The 21614-nt window shown below is 38.4% G+C and overlaps 1 protein-coding gene across 8 annotated transcripts in view; it reads left to right on the forward strand.

The window, feature by feature from the left end:
* The window catches only part of TEX2 (testis expressed 2), a 54433-nt gene that overhangs the window by 22858 nt on the left and 9961 nt on the right, over positions 1-21614 (forward strand). For 5 of the 8 annotated variants that reach the window (XM_010578634.1, XM_010578632.1, XM_010578636.1 and 2 more), the window contains exons 2-8: positions 6-1660; positions 8956-9156; positions 10735-11071; positions 12206-12453; positions 14950-15102; positions 16494-16593; positions 21324-21456. In XM_010578634.1, coding sequence (XP_010576936.1) covers positions 32-1660; positions 8956-9156; positions 10735-11071; positions 12206-12453; positions 14950-15102; positions 16494-16593; positions 21324-21456 — 2801 coding nt within the window. In that variant the 5' untranslated portion in view covers positions 6-31. Of the gene's footprint in view, positions 1-5; positions 1661-8955; positions 9157-10734; positions 11072-12205; positions 12454-14949; positions 15103-16493; positions 16594-18287; positions 18433-21323; positions 21457-21614 lie in introns of those variants that run through there. The other 3 variants (XR_775102.1, XR_775103.1, XM_010578635.1) reach the window with 3 other exon arrangements.

Consider the following 21614-nt stretch of genomic DNA (forward strand, 5'->3'; position numbering starts at 1 on the left):
CACAGACTCTGACACATCTCTGGGACCTGCAATGACAAGTCAGAACAGTAGCCATGCAGAGAAAACTGGTGAAATGTCCTCAAAGCAGTCAGCACCAAAAGTGCAGGTCCAACGATCTGTCTCCAGAGAAACCATCACTATTCATTTCTCTGCATTTGGGAAGGAGGAAGAAGAGGAGGAAGAGGAGTTTAAGGAATTTTTTGATGAGGAACTAGATGACCAAAGCATCGTAACAGCACTTGAAGCCAAGGAAGACCTCTGCTTTGAGCATACCGGCCATGATTTTTCTGGTCCAGCTACCTCGCTTAACGTGGCCGACTCTGCATCGCTACTGTCCTCATCACCTGCAGTTCTGCCAACTGCAGAGACTGTAAAGCTGTTGGATTCTCCTTCCACATCCCAAGTATTCAGTGCAGTGCCACTAGTCCTGTCTCCATCATCACACTCCTGTCATACAGTTAGCTTATCAGGTGCACCACCACCCGTGGAACAGAAATCCAGCCTGTCGTCTTCCCCATCCTCATCCCCTTCCAGATCAGTTGTCTGCTCTAGTGGATCATCCACAGTTCCTAGTTCAAAACCTTTTAAGGGTTTAGTCAAGTCCCTTTCAACAGATGTGGAACCAAAAGAACCCACCCCACCGATGCGACATAGACAGCTAATGAAAACCTTAGTGAAATCTCTGTCTACAGACACTTCTAAACAAGAATCTGAAGCTGTGTCTTACAGGCCACCTGACTCAAAACTGAACTTGCATCTGTTCAAACAGTTCACTCAGCCTCGAGCTACAGGTGGTGATTCTAAAACTGCCCCCTCATCTCCATTAACATCTCCCTCTGACACTCGTTCCTTTTTTAAAGTACCTGAAATGGAGGCTAAAATTGAAGATACTAAAAGACGCCTTTCTGAAGTAATCTATGAGCCTTTTCAGCTGCTCAGTAAAATAATGGGTGATGAAAGTAGTAGCCACAGGCCCAAAGCCTTATCTTCAAGTGCTTCAGAACTCTCAAACCTTTCCAGTTTGAATGGCCATTTGGAAAGCAATAACAACTACAGCATTAAGGAAGAAGAATGTGATTCTGAAGGGGACTTCTATGGAAGTGACTCTAACCTGAATAAGAACGATCAGTCAAAAGTGGCTGAGGAAAATGCAAAAGAGACAGAGACCAAAAGCTCTCAGTCTGCAAGCACAAAGGACGTGAGTTTGAAAACTTCACTTGTACTTGAAAAATGTTCATTGTCTGCACTAGCAAGCAGAGAGGATGAGGAGTTTTGTGAACTGTATTCTGAAGACTTTTCCTTGCTAGAGGATGAAAGCAAACCTGATAAACCTACCGACACTTTGCTCAATCCAGAGATGACTGAGGAAGACGGTACTGTGCTCAGTAGTGAAGATGAAAATAATCCATATGTGCAAGAGCCTAAAATACCAGTGAAAACTTTATACTTCTTAACACTGTTGGTCTATGCTTATTTTATTATCCCTCTCCCTGGCTACTTAAGTGGACTCTTATTTGGAATGGCCGTTGGATTTATGATAGCTGTCTGTGTGATTTGGCTTCTTACTCCACGTACTCCTGAATATCTCAAATTGCATAGAAGTATGACAAAGCAATGGAATACAGGAGCTCTAGACATCAAAGAACCTGAAATATTGAAGGTGAGGTCACGGCACTTTGTATGTGTGTCTGTGTGCATTATTTTGGGTAGAAGTAGTAAACTAGATTTATTCTGAAGGTGTAAATGAGCTGAATTATCCCCATTTGTAAATAGAGTATTGTTTTAGGGTCAGGCGGCTTTGGCAGGGGGCACAAATGGTTTAGTACCCAAGAATATGTAAGACATCAGTTTCCTTAAGGATTAGTAGAAAACCAGAATTGCTTCAAAAGTAAAAGGGCAAATAGTTTTGCTGATGGATTTGAAATGATCCAGCTGAACTACTGAGAGCAAGTAGTGTCAGAGTTCAGCATGTAAAATAGCATTTGTGCTTGATGCTGCATCTTGTGAGATATATTTTGTTTCTGGGGTATTTTACTGTCTAGGCAGTAATTTGTCTGTCTTGTATGCTCAGTCTAAGAGATTCAAAAGTGTTGTGTTCAAGTAAAGCATAGATAGTTGGAGAGCATATGGATTCTCCTTAAACATAAGCTAATTAGAATGGGAGAAGGAATGAGTGATGAAAGGGACATACTCGTAGGTTATGATGTCTGTGGTTCTGTGTGCTGCTATCTTGAATATTGTACTGTATAATATGGATTACAGTTCAGTAAAACGTATGCCTGAGAGCTGGGTTTAAATCAAGCTCTTAGAAAATTTATCCTTCCTCATCTTTGCCCTTCCCCATCTCCACTTCTTGTTTGGATACTGCAAGTTGCTGTCGCTTCATATGCCTGGCACATTGCTGTCTGTCCAATTGTGATCCGTACAACCACTCAGTTACTTCAGTGGCTTTGTGCTTCTTCCTTGTCCCTATCCTGCCTCTCCTAATCTCCATCTGTGATGAATTAAAATAATATTTTCCCAATTCTGAACAATAAAGCATCTACTAGTTTCTGATGTGCAACAGAAGCATTTCAGAATGATAGTGGTACAACCTTCACTTGATATCAATTGCTTATCAGAGTATTTGTGAATGCTTTCTTGTATTTGTGTAAATATTAAATCCATCCTGAGCTTTCTGAAGGTGCATCTCCAGTTGTATAACAACACAAACGTTGCATGAATTTAAATTCATGCAGTATTGGTTATGTGCATCTATAGTGTATTGATAGCTAATCTCATGTATCTTTAGGTAACTGAAAAGTTAGAGAAATGGGGTATAAAAGCCAACTTTTGCTGGATACAGGCAGCGATTGCTTGCCCAGCCCTGATGCTACCTTGGTGTTCCCCATTTTTCTTAAACGTTATGAGTTGTGGTCTTTATTTGCTGTTGTGAATGCAGACTGAACAATCCTGTCTACCCAAATGATTTACCTGCTGCTTACATGTACAAATCTTGACAAACTTTAAATTCTGTCCTTGTTAATTGGGTGCTGAGACCCTTCGTATAAATTTGGCTTGATACTTGAAAGCTGGTAAAGATCCTGATACTTGTTGGCTGGTGTTAAGATGGCTCTTTGAGGTGTTAGGTGTTGTTCAGGAACCTTTAAACTATATTTTAATGCTTTTATCCAGGAGATACATTTTGTGAGAATGGCTGTAGGCAAGAAATGAACTGTGCAGAGAAGTCTGTATGAATGTACATTGTTTTATATGACCTGATAAGTATTTCTTGCGCTCATTAACACAAAAAGTAATTGTCCGTATTAGGTAAAGCCCTATAAAAGGGCTTTTTAATGCTTCAGGAGTTTAAAAACCAGCTCAGTGCCCATATTGTAGTGGAACATAATATAATGTGATTTAGAAGATTGCATGTTATTATTCCCCCTTCATACAACTATTTTCTGTTTGCCTCTGTCAAAATGAGCACTGTACAGTTTAGGTCCTCTGAAAAAAAAAGATAAATATTTAATCTGTAACAAAACTCACGTGAATATAGTAAAATCAAACTTGATGCTCTTGCATAAAGATGTTCTCTTCAGGACTTGTTGGTCTTATATTCTGGCTTGGACTGCTTTCATGTTATTATGATAAAGGCTATGAGTAAGATCCCTTTATGGGGCTCTAGGAGTTGGGATTCTGCCAAACTGTTGTCAAGCTATTTTTGTACAAGTATGTGTGCATTCTCCCCCATGTAAATATTGTCCGAGAAGTTTGCATTTCCCTGGTTTCAAGAACTAGTGGAAAATTCCCCATAGCAATTGCCGAAATACCTGAACCTTAATATTGTCTCCCCCAAAATTGTTCCTTTGCAATGTGAAAAAATAAAATACTGTTGTGCTTGTTGGTGTGTGCTTCTGTAGATTTCTGTACTTATTTCACTCAAATGTCTTTGGTATTGGAGGGAGAACACTCCCACCTCACCCCCCTCCCCCCCCAAATGCACACAACCCCCCTGCATCTTCAGTGTATGATTTCTTATCTTCTTATTCACTTAGTCTTCAGTTCTCTAGCTTACTTTTCCTTTTTTTCTCTGCCCACATTTTTTTTTTCTTCATTAGTGTATTAGTCTTTTCTAACATCCTTATTGACTTTCTCAAGTGTGCATTCCCTTGTGTTGTGCTGGCTGATACAAAAGGTTTTAAGTAACAACTAAAATGGAAATGATGAATTTACTTTTTCCATCAGAAGGAACTTCCATGAGAAGACTGTGTTGGCAGCACCTGCTAGAGAAATGAAGCTTTTTGAGTCACAGCTGTACAGAAAGAGGGGGCTTTTTACCAGCATGCTGTTCCTGAATATCACCCAAGGGGTTTCATGTTTGATAGTGGCCTCTGGCAGACAAATGTGTTTCCCAGTTAAGGTGGTGGTTACTTCTGCCCACTTTAGACCTTTTTTGTGTCTTTAGATTCCCTGTTAATAAAAGCTCAAAAAACTGCACTACATTTTTCCTCATTTATCAAGCAAAACACTATTGAATTATTATAAAATAGTGGTAATGAGAGGGATACTAATACAATTAGTGTGATTGAGTGATCAGCAGTCTTTCTCAAGAATTTCAGTGCTGGAGCATTTGATTTTATCATTTAATGATAATGGATATTAATCAATCTGTTAATATCACTAAGAAACTCTGGGGACAGTTTTAATCCAGACTTGGGCTTGTATTATGAAGTTGACTCGTTGATTCTTTTACTTACATATTTGAAAATATCATAGAAGTAATGATCTTTATTTAACTTGCAGACCTGCTCTGTGCCCCCAGCCCTCAGGGTCCTTTGTAAGGATCTTTTGCAGTTCCAGGTGGAATCAGGGTGGGCCTTTTAAAGCTGTTTTATGCAAATGCTTGTGTTCCACAGACAGGTGTGTTCCCTGTAGGGCCGGTATAGTTGATAGCACTGCTGTGACAGAGGTGACGTGCTGCACTCTGAAAGCCAGTTCAGTCTCTGCCGTCTAACAAACGGGCCAAATCCTGCTGGTGCATGTATGGGATTTTGAATAGTAATTGTGACCTTTGCTATAAAAGTCATGCTGCCCAATATTCTAACTGGATACTTCTTCAGGTTGCCAGTCTGATGGTGAGGCACTTTCTTCTAATTTCAGCTGTGAATTCAGAGCCACTGCTGACCTTTGTAAATGGAGATCACAGGATCAGTGTAAATGGCAAGCAGCTGCAGAGTAGCATATGACTATGGTCATTGTCCTCCCTGAATTACTAAATTTCTTATTTTAACAACTTCGCTAGTACAAAAAAGACCCATCATACAGTCACTCCTCTCCTACACAAGGAAACCCATTGTTGTTTCTGTAGTTGGGAAAATTTGTCTGTTGCTAGCACGTTATGGTAACACAACTTCTCTGTTCAGATGCATTGCAAAACGGTTTCTGTAGGCTGTGAATCTTTTGTTCCGATTTCTTTTTGCAAAGAAAGGGGTGGAGGTATTTTTGCTAAAATTGTCCTTAAAATGCAGGAACTTTGGAATGAATTTGGGGGTTTCTTGGATAATCTTCTCAAAAATGGTTTTTATGCTAGATGAAACAATTTACAAAAATGAAAATCACTGAAGTGAGAAGGCAGATGGTGTTGTTTCCCCTTTAACAGTTAGTTATGTGGGGGAAAAAAATTCCTGCAGCTGGCACACGCTTCCAGATTCACTAATAGAGTGAGGAATCATCATTTGGTGAAGTACTAACATTTCACTCTCAGCCATGCAATGTTTCTCTGTGTTACAAAGTAACTTGAAAGTTGAGTACAAAAAGGAAACAGTGCATCCTTAGAAATTAGGAAACTAAACAGTTAGGTACAAGGAGTGTTTGTAGTAATGCGATATCTCTCTCAGCCTGACTGTTGGCTAGTTGCTGTCTGAAAATAAAACCCCACATATTTGAATTTGAACTTCTGTATCTTTTGGTTTTTGGGCTATGCCTCAAATACATGAAGCAGCCAATCTCTTCCCTGTGTAGAAATCGCTATGTAGGCTGCTGTTTTAGGTGGTAAATCTGTTGTTCTAGATCTTGAATGCTTAGTACCTTAGGCAGCCGAAAATCATCGTTAAAAGTCTTGGACAGGTTCTTCAGTCGCTATATCCTGATGGTTGTGCTATGGGAAGCAGCGTTTGCACTTCAGTTGGGTTTGTTACATAGAGCGAGCGAGGGAGGCGGCAGTACAGGGTTTGAGAATTGTGTGTTTGGCAGATTATAGAGCTAATCCATTTGTTTGAAGTGGAAAGCCTGGGCGCATGGTAGGGAATCAGTAAAGCAGGTGGGACTTTCCAAGGCTCCTGAATGCTGAAAGAGAAGCGGGAATATACAAACTGAGGAAGCAGAGATTCTGTTTTGTTTATTTTTGCCCTTTAAATTCAGTGTGTCTTGCTGCTGCTGGGAAGAAGGTGGCAATCTTCAAAAGGGCCTTGCCTCTGCTGTTTAGTTGTGTAGATTAAGGAAATCTTCTGGCAGAAAGGCTGGTAGTGGCACTGTTACAGAAGAAACGTGATAGGAAAGTTGCTGGTCTAGTGGATGACATATGGGTGAATTCAGACCCCTGTTCACTGGGCTTGGTTAAGTCACTTAACCTGGGCTGGTCCTCGCATGTTTTTATCACAGATGTGACTGTGGCATCTCGGTATGTGCTGTAGGGATGAAATTAAACATGACTCTAAGAGTGTTGGATAACAGTCGTATAGCTGCTGAGAAAGGTATAGCAAAGTTTGTGCATCCGATGTGTGTCCCAAGGTATTCATGTCTCAACTCTCACCTTTTCATCTTTGGAGCTATGTTCATGGATTTTTACTTCTTACATATGTGTATTTGTTATGAGAATTATGTGTAAATCACGCCTTGTTTTCATTGCTACATGCCCTCTGCTCAGCTCAAGTGCTGGCACCAGAAAACTCCAGCCCGTTCCATCTCGAGCAGGATGTTAAGGAAACTTCAAATATACTCTGACCTTCCTTCTTGGGTACCAGACGTACGTGGAGGTTCCCAACCCTTCTACTGAAAATAGAAGTATAGCTTATTACAGTTATAGAAAGGGTTTGTGTGGCCAAGTTTCATATACAGATCCACTTTACAAGTATCCCTTTCTCTTTGTGCCAGCTTCTGTCATCTTTGGCTGGACTGCCTTGCAGAAGGCACCAGTAAACTTTGGAGGCAGCAAATTTTTGTCTGTACATTTGCCCGGCTGCAGGCTCCAGACTTCGGTGTCTGAGCTAGAAATAGCTTGGAGATCTGATCCAGGGGGCAGGTGGGAGTCTCTCCAGAGATCTGTGGGCCATATGGGATATTCCAGTTCTGCACAGAGTGAATGGCTCACGGTGGCTTTAGGCAACTCACGTGATGTCCTTGTGCTTCAGTAAGTCCAGCTGGAGTTCCTGCCTGAAAATTAATTGCTGTCTGCTCAAAGATGTCTTGGCTTAATTTCTAGGAAGGAAATGGGATGTGCTCAAACATACATCAACCCTGCTGTGCAGAGCCTTGATGGTTTATAAAAAACTCTTCCTCGTGCATTGTATTTCCTATATGGTAGTTGTATATAACCCAGTGTAAGCAAAACCACCCAAACACAAAGCTTCTTCAAAGAGCACGTGTTGGTATAGGTATTTCTGTTAATAAAAGAGGTAGTCTGCTTTAGAGCTGAGCCTAGATGAATGACTTAATCTTTCCTGAACATAAAAGAAATGCTAATTTATCTAGGTTTTTCAGGGTTTATAGTGAAAATGGAGCTAGATGTTAGAGTAAGCAAAACATAGATATCCCTGTTACTATGGCACCTAAGAAAGTGTGTACTGTCTACTTTGAGAAATTATATGGCACTTAAGTAAATGAGCATTAAAATAAATTTTACATTTCTATGTGTGGGCGGAAACTTCTTCAGTAAGTTAAAATGTTGCAATAATTTTGGGCATGTTTTGCATAAGGTAATTACAACTTTTCTGTTTTGAAGAATGCTAGGGATGCTCCTTCAGCTCTCCCTTCTTCCCAGCAGTGGATGCTCTCCCCGCTACTATACTCACCTAGGTATTTGTAAAGATGCCATTTTACTTTATGCTCTAGCGTATGGCTGTTTAAGTCCATCTCCTTTACTTTCTATTGACATTAATGAATGTTGAGTATGTTTTGATGTGCAGGTAGAAGTAATTATCAAAATATGTTGTGTGGCAAGTTAAGAGAAGGAAAACTTGTCCTCCTTGAATGAGTATTCTGGCTTGTCTTCTGCCCCATTTATCATCTCGCATTTTCTGTAATCAGATGTTAGAGGAGTAACATCACCCCCATAGTTAGAGTCAGCACTTACAGGCTTGTTACAGCAGGGCTGGTTCGTTTGTTTTCTGTGTCTTTCACTGCACAGAAACAAATGAAATTTAATCCACATGTATGACTCCTGTGTTGTAACTGGGAAGTTACACAACATGTTAAATGATCTTAAACGGTGATGGTGCATTAAAACAAACTCCATTGTGGTCTTCCACTCAGTGCTTAGTTGTTGGTGATTAAAATGTCAGTGCTGTCTATAAGCAGACTGTTTGTCTTGCCTTCACTGTTGGTGATTAAAATGTCCATACTTGCTCTAAGCAGACAGGCTGCTCTGCAACATGCCCTTACTGACTGCCTTGTGGCTTTTCCCAGCAAGCCTCTGCCTGCAGATCTCACAGTGTTTCACGAAGATGAGGTGAGAGAGCTACATATACAAAATAATTTAGTCAGAAAAAAACAAATTATGTGCTTGGGATACAGTCCTCATCTCATGCTGTCAGTTTGGTGCTATCTTATTTAGGGCATTTACTGCTTTGTTGTATTTGTGCCATAAGTGAAATAACTTTGGCAAAAGCTTGGATAATTATTTAAATGTTTTATGTATGAGCTGTACTTGGCTTTCTAGCAGTTTAAAAGTCTGTTAACAAGCGTTTTCTTTGCTAGGGATGGATGAATGAAATTTATAATTATGATCCAGAAACATACCATGCTACATTGACTCACTCTGTTTATGTGCGACTCGAAGGAAGCACCTTGCGACTTTCAAAACCCAATAAAAATATTTCTAGAAGGGCTGTGTACAATGAGCCAAAGCCTGAAGTCACGTATGTCAGCCAGAAAATTTATGAACTTACAGAAAGCAAGGTGAGTGTGCCATACTTATATCTGATTTTAACAAAGAATACTTTGAAACTTTTTTTTTTTAAATGTTTCCACTCATCTAGTTTCATGTTCTGTCGTTATGTAAACAAAACTGTTATGGTGACTAACTTGCAAAAGATTGTGCTGAGGAGGAAGATTGAGCAGGATTTAGAAAAAATTACATATTTGCACAGTAAGGGAAAAGCATGATTTTCCTCTGTCAGTTCAGAGCGGAAGTTAACACATGGGAGTTTGGAGAATCATTGCCCATGCATTAGATTACAGCGTGACTGTTCTGAAGCTTACACCAAAATGCATTATCTTTGGTGGTTGTCTCTATCCCAAGGCAGGTGGCTGGAACAGACATGACTTGCTGTTGGTACCCACTGTCTAGGGAAGGGGATAGGGATTTTTGCAGTTGGAAGAGTGCGTTAAGAATAACGCTGGGACAGTTTTCCTACATGTTATTTGCCTCCCTCAAATCTATGAAGAGTTGCCACGTGAGGTTGATTCTATTGGCATTGTATTAAGTAATACATCAATACCTCATTATTAAAATAAAAGAATGGATTTTTTTAAAGATTTTTTTGCTGCATCAATAGAGGGCCTTGGCAGTACAGATGTGGGAGGAAACTATCCTTCAGTTTTCTGTGGAAGTTAGAGGGAGAGAGGGACAGTGAGGAAAATCTCCCTTCCTTTCCCCAAGTCAGTATGGGAAAGGTTCTTGGTGTCAGCTCTGCTTTCCTTTAAAGGAAGATGGTGAAAAAGATAAAGCAAAAACTTAGATTCCCGCCTGTTGCAGATTTGTTTTCCCATAATGAAGACAAGCAAAGCTATCACATGCTACAAGAGCACTTGACTCACAATTGTTCCCCATTGTATCTTAGAAAAATTTCCAGTACTTTCCCCCCGCAACCCAGCCCCAGTTGGTTACAAAAGTGCCAAGTGCCCTGACTGTAATAAGCAAATGATGGCTATTCTCCAAGGTATTTACCCACAGGTTTTGGAGAACACTGGTTAAGTTCAGCCCCTGGATAAGAATTTTAAACCTTGTCACTCGTCTCATCACTTGCATTGTCTCAATTCTCTCTGAACAGGCTGAATTTAGAATATAATTATCTGCACATCAATTCTATAGCTTGCTTCTTACATGCTTGATGTGACTATTGCCAACTTCAAGCACTCAATTTCATGAGGCAGGTCTGAAAAGTTGAGTTTAAAACAGTTTGGATTCTTATCTACCCTGTGGTCACAGAAATAAGGTTCTTGTTTTTTCTATTTTTTCTGCATATGTCTGAGAATAAGATCTTCTAAATGAAAACTGAGTTTCTAATCCATGTGATTGTATAAGTCTAAGCTACTTAAGTGGTCTTTGTTTTAATTCCAAAGCTATGGCTCACCAGAGACGTCCAGTCCATGCTATCACTACATCAACCAGCTATAAGTTAAGAATCAGTTAAACCCAGCAGATACAATGTAGGATCTGTATCTTTTGCATTCCTATGTTCTTTATGTGAGTATAGAAACGCAGAAGATACAATTGAAAAATAAGTTAATTTAACCCTTTCATCTATCATTCAGATTTCCCTAGTTCCTAAGAGTCTGGCACGAAAACGGATTTGGAATAAGAAGTACCCTATCTGCATTGAACTCGCTAGACAAGATGACTTTATGGCTAAGGCCCAGACTGAAAAAGAGAATGCAGAGGAAAAGTTATCTGCTGAAAAAGTGGACTTGAACAATGAAGAATCCAAGAAACCTCAGGATGGAGCAAAGTATACTAGCCAAAAGGATCAAGTGCTTTATCTCTTTGGAAGGACAGGTAGGGAGAAGGAGGAGTGGTTCAGAAGGTTCCTTCTTGCATCCAAGCTGAAGTCTGAAGCGAAGAAGCTGTCTGGTTTATGTGGGAGCAAGCCAGGTATTCAAATTTTGTATTCTAGTAAAAGTGTCTATTAAAAGAAACAAACCAAAGTTATGTTTTCAAAGTGGTAGTTATAGCAACTGTGGAGCCATAGTGATCTTTACAGACAAATAACACTAAAGACACCATTCTGCTCCTTATCTTGGCCTCTCATTCCCACCTTCCCACCCTGCCTTTTCCTCTCTTGGCTGTATACTTGGCTATATGCCCTCAACTATTCTTGCTATTTTTAGACTGTTTTATGTGAATGCCGTATTTTTCAGTGACTGTAACAACTCCTGTAATTTTTGTAAGGATGAATTGTTCAATTTTTTTTTTCTCTGCCGTGTTAGAACTGATGTCCACATTTGCAGTATTAGACCTAGTCCTCTTATTACCCATTCTTCATTCTCCATCCTTCCTTTTGCTCCAGTTTCCTGTAAACAATAAAGAGCTTTCTCATGGGTTAATGTCAGAAGAAAACACATTTTTCTGTTTAAATAAAAAGTCCTGTGCTAATATATATATCTGAACCAACGAACATGTTAGTCTACAGTATTGAACAAATGTTTGAAATATTAATTTAAACCATCCTCTGATATAATTTAAAATCTGAATGACTCATGCTTTTCTGTCTTTATTCTCTGAGAAGCTTTTTAAAAATTGGTTAACATCATTATTTCTGGCACATAACTTCTTAAAATGCAAATGCAAAATTAATGGCTAATTAAAATTCTAATAGTTACATGCTTTTGACAGTCCTTTTAATTATAACAGTCTATAATTTAAAAAAAAAAAAGCTATAGGTACATTTTAATCACCTGACTTTTATTTTAGGCATTCCCCAGCAGGGCTGTTGGGAATTCTGCCATATGTTGTACATATGTGAGTGTCCATATTTAAATATGCTATTGATCAGCTGAGTTTTCCAGTCACACATACTGCTGAGTGCTGAATCATACTAAATATTGACTAATTTGGGTTTAGGACTACCTAAGCACACAGTGGTGGAATTTACTTTTACCTTTCAAAAGGAGAAGGCACTGCTCTGAACAGTCTTTTTTCAGAATAAATTAAATCTGCAAGCTAATGTTGTTCCTTTAAGTGTTTGATTAGTGTTCTGTTAAACAGATATTATTCCTTTTGATTTAGGGATCTTGCCAACACACAGTAGAGCTGATAGTCAATCTGGAGTTCTCACACACAGCCGAAGCAGCAGCAAGGGAAGTGCAGAAGAAATTGCATCCCAGCCGAAGCACAAGGATCTGGCTGGCAATGTGCGGCAGAAAATGCTTCTGGACTACAATATTTATATGGCAAAGTGTGTTCCACATGAAAAGAAAAGCCCTTCGGGTAGTCCAGTCCTCAGTGCAGATAGCAGCCCTACAGCTGTGAAAAAGGTAATACTTTTCCCTCAAAAGATGTATCGGAGGTGGTGATACATTTTATCTTGTTAACTACTACTTTAAAAATTAGTTGTGTAGAAAGAAAAATTAATTACTTTAACTACAGGTTGGCCCTAAACTTTTTATGAAGTCACTGTGGGTTTTCAGGCTTGCCAGTTCCCTGTTGTCCACAGTTTCTTCTTAATGTAACATAAAAGTTTTTCATTGATTTAGTTTGATTTCTTATTTCACAAGAACGTCTGTGTTTTTTCTGGCTTTTGCAATGTCTTGTACCTAAAAGATTGTACAGCTGAAGGCAATATGGCTGTACATTTTCTTCATTAGGAATGCACAGGTGTGTCCCAAAAAACATTTGTCCCAAAAGAACTTATGCTTAAGATTAAATCAAACAAGGAAAAAAAACCCACCCCAAACCCTCCACAAACCTCATTTCCCAATAGCAGTAAAAAGTTACTTTTTCTGTGTATATTCTAAAGTAGATTGAGTAAAAGCATACTTTTGAGGTCCTGGCTTGTTGAAACAATTTAAGTGGAATTTTTAGTACTTGGTAGTAAAATTGATCTTTATTTTCTGCTCTTTGTAGGGAGCTAAAGGCCTTCTATGATTCCTGAGTGCATCTGAGCACCTGATTGGGACAGAACTGTCATATAACACAAGTATTAGTTGGACACTGTTCATAGAAGTTTTTCAGTGCAGATACTACACTATAAATTCTGTTTTCAGCCCTACATTTCACTTCACTCATGCACTCTGAACCACATGAAGCAGTGCTTTTTGTCTTGGACCTGGGAACTGTTTTTCTGTTGAATCTTTCAGAAAGTGCTTAACCTCTTCAGTTGTTCTCCTCAAGAATGATGTTTTGGCCCTGTTGCCATGAATAGGGTTAGGAATTTGCCTTTAGTATGTATCTGATAGCCCTCTGGCTGTGGCTTTGACAACAGTGGGACAGTTTTTACTGCAGTATACCTGCTGCTTGGGTTGATTGAGGGGCAGAAATGGAATTGGGTCTCATATAGACTGCAGCTTGATTTGGACAGTCTTGCTCAAAAAGATGTGAGGCATGGATGGATGGATTGTATGGTTTCTATTTTTAAATATCTTTTAAAGCAACACAAAATGGCTGATGTGTTAGTATTGCGTAGTACACAGCAGCATAATAGTGAACAATGTCTATAGCTCTGTCTAATCCTTTGGCCTTTTGGACTGCATTTGAATCACTCTTAATAAACAAGAACCTTCATATTAAGTACGACACTCTTAATAAATGGATCCTTGATGTTAAGCGTGATCACCATTCATTTAAAAGACATAATTCATGTCATGCATCTTTGTTGCCAGACTTTCATACAATGTCCAGAAAGCAGTAGGAGGCTATGGTATAGCATACAAATAAACACATCTTGTGTTCCCCCAGGAAAAAAAGATATTCTAGCTCCCAACAACCCCTGAAGCAGTGATGAATTCACTGCTGAATCTGGCACGTGTCAGAAATCATTCTATAAATAGATGAACGCTGCTGGCAGGAAACTTGCGTCACAGCAGAAGCTACTAACCCAGCAATTCTGCTTGCGTGAGGCTGTAGCTATTGGGAGCAGTCCTTGCCAAGAAATGATGTTCAGAACTGTAGCATCTACCTGACTGCTCTTAGAAAGCACTGCTTTTCTGCTGGCTTCAGGATTTCTGCCTGTAATAATAAATGAAAGGTGGTGAATTCTCCTTTCATTGCAAGCAGTTGAGAGACACTGAATATGTTGTCTTTCCTTCATGGAAAACTCCTGGTTTTAATGAAACGCATGGTAGCATGTACACACCCAAAAGTATTCCAGCTGCCTTTGCTTTTGTTTCTGTAGTCAGTGATGCAACAGCCAAACATGTAATATCTCCCAGTGTTTTGAGATGGTTCTCAAGTAAACTAAAACATAATCCTCTTGGACTGTAAATAAAACCTTTAATGCAGCAGAAGGAATACTATAGTTCCTGAAGCCTATATACAGACATTGGAAGAGAGACTGAGTTTCCCAGTACTGTGTTTGTTTATCATCTATTTGTGATGTTTCTGAACTGGATTTAAGGATGTAAGATTGGGTCTTGCTTTCCAATTTTTTTATAAAACAGAGGAAGAGTAGAGTAGTGGTTTTTCTAGATCCTGTTAGGAAGAGAGAGTGTATCTGCTACAGACTCATTTATAAGGCTGCCCATTTTGGGCCTGTCTGCTTTTTCTGCCAGAGGTTAAATTACATACAACTTTATCATTTCATTGCCAGAGGTCAATCTATATCTATGTGGTCTCATTTACTCTGTTGCACGTCAGGATGATGACAAGCAAGCTCGTGTCAGGCCAGCTGATGTGGTTGTAAAGCTGCTATCTGTGCTGAGCATTTAGTGTTCTTAGCTAACCTGGGCTATGACACTGAACTTTCCAGTGTAAATGAGGCCTTTTCTGACCTTTGCAGAATTTAGAGAGCTGACTAATCTGCTGGGTGTTTTCAGTTACCAGATGCCCATGTGGAAGCTGAAGAAGAAGAACAACGGGAGGCCTGGGTGAATGCTTTGCTTGGAAGAATATTTTGGGATTTTTTAGGAGAAAAGTATTGGTCTGATCTAGTGTCAAAGAAGATCCAGATGAAACTTAGCAAAATAAAGGTAACTAATCTGGAAACTTGCATGACACATTCCTTATGGAGGAAAACAAACACATAGTCTTTGAGTTTTAAAACAGTAGAAGAAACGCTTATTTCGCACCTACATGTAAAAGACAAATAAATGTGATACAGAATTCCAATTCAGCTTTGCTATCTGTTTCACCGTAGGATCTCAACATGTTAACTTTGCTGCTTCAGTTTCAAATTAACTACAGCTGGATTAACTATTTGTGAAGTTTTTAATGTAAAAAGTAGAAGTATTATTGTATTTACTTTAGGGATAAATAGAACTGATTATAAATCATGAAATCTGCTTTGGGAAACAGTAGATTGCCTTTAAGGTCGAGGAGATCAGGGAACCGCAATTCTAATGTGTTCCTATTAACTTCAGAGGTCAGTGGGAGTAATAGTCAGGGAAAGAGCTGCCTGTGGGGTGATAGGATATAATTGTGCATCAACTGCATAAGCTCAAAGGATGAAGGGAGGAGTGGCGCTTTTGAATGACTTCTGGGTCTTCCCTTTGCATTCTGTAACTCTTCTGAACAGCAGCAGTTAATCACAGGCCTGTTTAGCTCCTGATGTTTGGGGAGGAGTTTGCCTGTTCCTAAAGGCAAAGGAAGATGTAGTTTTCCTGACAAAAGCTCTGAAATTTAGCTGCCAGCACCAGCTGTGAGATAGTGTTGCTTGTGCTTTGGGAAATAAGCAGTAACCTAATTCTGCCCTGGCTGTTTCCACAATTGTGACAGGAGGGTACCCAAGCATCACACTGGAAACAGTTTAAGTGGAAAGACTGGGAATGGGGGCTGGATGTGTTTTTGATAGATTAAAGCACTGTCTGTTCACAGGAGATGGAATTTCTATCAATAAGAAATACTTAAAGTAAATAGATACCCAAATCATTGTGATTCTGTGCCTCTGTTATGCTAAAATGATGATACAGATTTAAAAGCTATTGTGCTATGAAAGAATTTGCCAAAGATAAAAATAGCTGAGACGTTGATATAACTGCAACTATAAAATATGTGACTGAATTTAAAATCCAAAGAAGTCTTTGATTTTTATTCACAGTAAAATAGGATTTACACTTCATCCTGGAGCTTTTTACATGCTTTGACTAAAAAGCATGCTGGAGAATTAAGGTCAGCATCTGAACTTCAGCATAGTTTTAAAAACATTCCAAGTTCAGATGCTGAATCTCTCCCTAAAATATTATTTTGAAATTGATAACTGCAAAATCTTAGAATTGGGAGAAATTTGTGTAATTGTATTTGTATTCTTTCACTGGTGGCTTTTCAGGTCAATCCATTCCTTAAGTTTAATGACCTTTCTTCTCTCAGGAAGTGATGTTTAGTTCCATAACATGGATTTGATTTTTATGTTCTGGTTTTTTAGCTACCATACTTCATGAATGAGCTAACTCTAACTGAGCTTGACATGGGGATAGCAGTGCCGAAGATCCTTCAAGCCTTCAAACCTTCTGTTGATCACAGAGGTAAAACACATGCTGCTGCTTCTGGTTTTGCTGGGTTCATTCCTTTATACCTGTGGAGAACAGAATTTTGATCTGTTTATCTTGTGGGTGTTTTAATCAGAGGAAGGTACACTTAATAAGAGCTTATTCTGAGGAGATACTGAGTGGTCTCTTATCTCCAATAGTAGTAGCATCCGGCTTGGTATAAACATAGTTCTATAGGTATGGAAATATGATCATGGCTTTCCATTGGAAATAATTACTGAACTAAACTAAAATTTGCATGCAACAGAGATGCAGACCTGTATCTGATACTCTGTCATGGACTACAGAGAGCAGTGTACATCTCAGGACAGATCTGGTCCTGTACCATAGCAGAAAACAGATTTGGCTCTCTTCAGGAGAAGTTGCCCTGTTCTGAATACAGCGATTCAGAAAATACAATTGTAAGAACTCTTAAAACAAGAATATAGTGTTGCTTTGAAAAGAAGCTTCAAAATACAGCATCATTTTATGTCCTTAATATTAAACATGGATTTAAATTTTTTTTTTTTAAGCTGAATGACTTTCATACTGCTGCTTTATGAATCAGAAGCGGTTTTTTTTTTCTTTTCTGTTCTTTCTGGCTTGCATATGGTTGCAGGAGTATATGTGAGGATATTCTTGTCACTTAAGTAGTTTCACAAAAAGGCAAACTTGGGTTAATGTTTTTTAGCTTCAGAAATGTTCTACATGCTGAGGAGAGGTAGATGCCATTTTTCTTCTAAGACATGTGATCAGAGCAGTTTTTAATTTAAAATTGTTTCTGAGTTTATTAAGGGTTTCTTAACTTGTCTCCTCTCACTCCATTCTCTCCTTTACTTACCATATTGTTACACTGGGCTGGAGAAGTGAAAGAGAATTATTTAATGGGAAGTTTCTAATTGGACTAAAGGGAAATATTTCCTTGGAGGACCTGTTGTGGTGCAGCTACGAATTGCATGGCAAACAACTTATTTTTGTTTTACACTGCTCTTTCAACTCTTAGATGAAGATATCAAAACCATTTCTAGATGGTGCTGAAACCAATAAACTGGTAGTGAGATGGTAGGAATTTAATGAATTTACAATACTTGTTAAGAGTGTCAAGAGCCTCTGGAGAGGCTCTAAATTACAGGCCAGCAATGAGCCTAACTTCAGCAAGTCTCAGGAGCATATTTAGAGCAATAACAACAAATATGGACAGAGCAAAGTTTGAACAGATAACTAGCTGAAAATCATAACAGGATCAATCTTCACTAGCTCTCCTATGCACAGTGTTTCTAAGTGAGGAACAGACTGTCGTGTTTCTTTATGTAGTATCTTCCCAGAGCATGAGGGTATTGAACACACAACAGGTATATAGTACCATGTCCTTTCTTACAGCGCTGGTTGGAGGAGAATGCAGTGCCGAACTCAGGGGTTTGAGGGGGATTTCTCTTCACTGAGGTGGTTTGTCTCTTAAAGATCTTAGTTCCACTCACTGTTCTTAAAGGTCAAGCAACAGTGGTTCCCCAGGATGGTGAATTTGTGATTGAATTCAGCTGTGCACAGTATTAGATAACGAGCAAGTTTCTGCTTAGAAGCAATTTAGGCTTCATCTTTGCTTGTATTATATAGTTTGGACATGGTCTTTTTAAGTCTTGTTTAACTGTAGTTTTGATGTAAGACTCATTTGTCTGCCACTCTTACTACAGTGCTCTTCTCTAACTCAGATAAACAGTTATCATCAGACCTTTGTATGAATACCAGATGCATGAAATTCAGGAGGAAATAAATAAACTTTATCACTAATATTAAAAATGTTGTGCCACTCAAATCACTGACTAAAAGCATGAGAAGGTTAGTAAGCTTTAACCTTTCCCTCATAAAAGTATGAACAGAACATACTTTGGGGAATTATTAAAATTCTCTTGGACATACGTAACATGTTAACTAATGCTGCCTGTTGTATCCAAATGCTATTGTTTGCCCTTATCTCACTTGAGACTTGCAGCTCTTTGGGGAAAAGCCTTATCTATAAAACACTGGGTACTTTGCTCTCAACTTCTTGAAAGTATGTTTTCCACTGAGCTTTTTAAACAAAGCATGCTTGAAAAGAGCAAATTGTTTTGTTGTCATGAGGAACAAAACCTGTCTTTTAAAAGAAATAAAAATTGAATAGATGGAATAAGCTCATGTGCACTCAGTATTTGGGGAACTAAATCATATTGCTGCTTCTTGTTGCATGCTTGCTGCATGGGACAGCGGGTTCTCCACGGTATTTATGACATCCTCTGGTGTTCGCAGTAGCAAAGTGGATTCACCATTGGTAGAAATTTTATTTTGAGTTACAGAAAACAAAGTGAAAACTTTGTAAAATCATGAACTATATGATGCTTGCCAAGTGGTTTTGTGGTTTCTTTTTAAATAAACTTACGCTTTGAGGTTCTTGTCAGAGTGTTTCTCTTTGCCTAGATTTAAACATTTTAAAAAATTACTTTCTCTGTTCTCATAACTTTAGTTGTAACCAAGGACTGTAGTTCTAAGTCATGAGATAGGATTTAGGAGATTGCTGAATACTTGGCTTCAATTAATTGCCCACAACAGCAGCGAGAGCAACTAACTCCTTCAGTTTCTTGTTCAGTTAAATTGTGACAAGCAAACATTTATGGTAGATTTTTGTAGTCCTTGTAACTTCTTTCATATTGTCGAATGACATGTGAACTCTTAGTATCTGAGTTTTTAAGAGCTTGCAGTGAATAATTACTGAAATAACTTGTTTTGCTATTGTACTTAAAATGACATAAATAAATAAATAAGGGGATGATAGTTGAAAATGCTTGTTTTCATAAGGATAAATGTATTTGTTGACCTACGAATAAACCACGCAGAAGAAAAAAAATTCTAAAATTTCAGGCCAGTATCCAGAATGAACACTTTTAAGAATTTTTTTTAAAGTGTTTGAAACAATCAGTCATTTGAGGTAACCTTTTGTGAGGCTTTAAAATGCAGTTACTAGTTGTGATGTTCTTTGTTTAATCCATACTTTTTTTTACCAGTGCTTGATTATGAAGAAAATATTGTTTTATTATATGGCTCCTCTAAGTAACTATAAATTTGTTAACAGCTAATGTTAGGAAAAAAAAAATCTTGTTAATACAGTCCTATTTGGGTGACAGCATATGCTACAGTATTTACTGTACTTCTGTCAAGGCTAGGGAACCAGATAGCCTGAATAAATTGTACCATCTGCCCAATTCTTTACCCCCTCATGCTCCCCTACCTCCCTTTTTCCCTCTGGAAAATGCGTATGAATGTTTTCTGGCCAGGAATTTTCCCTCTCAGTAATGGCATCCTTAGCTTAATTTGATCTACTGTTAAAACAACATTGACATTTGAAGCATGCTGACTCATTGGTTATCCAAAAGGTCTGTTTAGCTGTTTTCTTGTTTCTGGTGATCTTACTGCTACTTCATTACTGTAAAGAGGAAAAATCTATATAATCTATATAAGCTTGTGTTTGAGTTCTTCTGTTTTGTTTTAGAACGGCATTAGAAAACCTGTATGATGGAAAAGAATAATTTGGGTTAGTAAAGAAGCAGCTTGCCTTCAGTACTGCTTCCAGCATGTAATCTCATAGTGTACCAATGACCTGGTCTTTGAGAATTTCTGTTAATATAAATGGGTGGGATTTAGGACAATGCCATTCTTCTGATATATTTTTGCAGAAAAGAAAACAGTTGTTCTTTAACTGAAAAACTGTGTCTTTTCTAGATCAATCAAACCCAAAGAGTAGTTACCATTAATTGTTTCCAAGTAAGTAAATTAAAAGTAGAATGCATTAGTAGTTGATCTGCCAGATACTGTTAGGGAGGGCATATTGTGTGCAGCTGCAATGTCTGGAAAAGGAAGATGCATAATCTATGCTTAGTGGCATCTGATTTCTAATCTCTGGATCACAAATACCCTACAGCTTTTTTTTTTAATTGATGGGACTGCAGGGTGTCACTTAAGAGGCAGGACCTAATCTTGCAATTATTCCCAAGACAATTCTTTTTTGTGATTGCGATAAGCAAATAGTCTGCCCAGACAATAGGATTTAACTTAATACTACACGTCTAAAATTGTTCTAAGTAATGACCCTGTTTGCTGTGAGTCATAAGAAGAATGCCTATAGCTGAACTACTGAGCAAACCTTTTCATACTTCTTTGATACACCATTGTCGAAAGCAAGAGACTGCCAGTTGTGATGTATGACAAGCAATATTGCTCTGGGATTTCAAGTTTTTTCTTCATTTGGACAGTGTAAGTAATATAGAGGAGTGTCCCCATTACTGTTTGGCTTGGAGTAGTACTGTAAATAGTTTTGAAGTGAATCCCTGATTGTATTCTGTTATTTTCTTTATCTTGATTCAGATCTCTTAAGCAGTTTAGGTGTGCATAAATCACACTCTTTTTTTTTTTTTTTTTGGCTCATTAGCTGTACTCACTGATCTATCTTTCAGCATGGCTTTGATTTATATCTGAACATTCAACTTTGTTCCATAAGCTTAATGTGAAGGGAAAACTTGCTTTCATAAGCTTTTAATTATTTGTGAATTAATGACATAATTGGTTGACGAAAAATTAGTTTTTCTCCTTGGAAAAAGTGTGTTGTATAGACTTTTTTAAACAAGTTTTGGCTTGACATTAAAATAAAATGATTATGACTGTTCTTAAAATGACTTTGTTGTTGTTGTTTTTAATTTTAGGACTTTGGATTGATTTGGAAATGTCCTACAATGGATCTTTTCTAATGACCCTAGAGACTAAGATGAACTTGACCAAACTTGGTAAAGAGCCACTCGGTGAAGCACTTAAAGTTGGAGAGATTGGCAGAGAAGGGTAAGGTATTACAATGGTAGAATCAAGCAAGAGCTTTCATAGTGAAAAAGTGAAATTTTCCTTGCATATATGCAGCTCTGGCTCTGCAATAGTTTGAAAGGAGTTGGTGTGGTTGCATACATGTGTGTGTAGCACTCAGCCTTTCTGTGCAACTTTAC

Source organism: Haliaeetus leucocephalus, unplaced genomic scaffold (genome assembly GCF_000737465.1).
Source record: "Haliaeetus leucocephalus isolate CR32 unplaced genomic scaffold, Haliaeetus_leucocephalus-4.0 Scaffold646, whole genome shotgun sequence".
NCBI lineage: Eukaryota > Metazoa > Chordata > Aves > Accipitriformes > Accipitridae > Haliaeetus > Haliaeetus leucocephalus.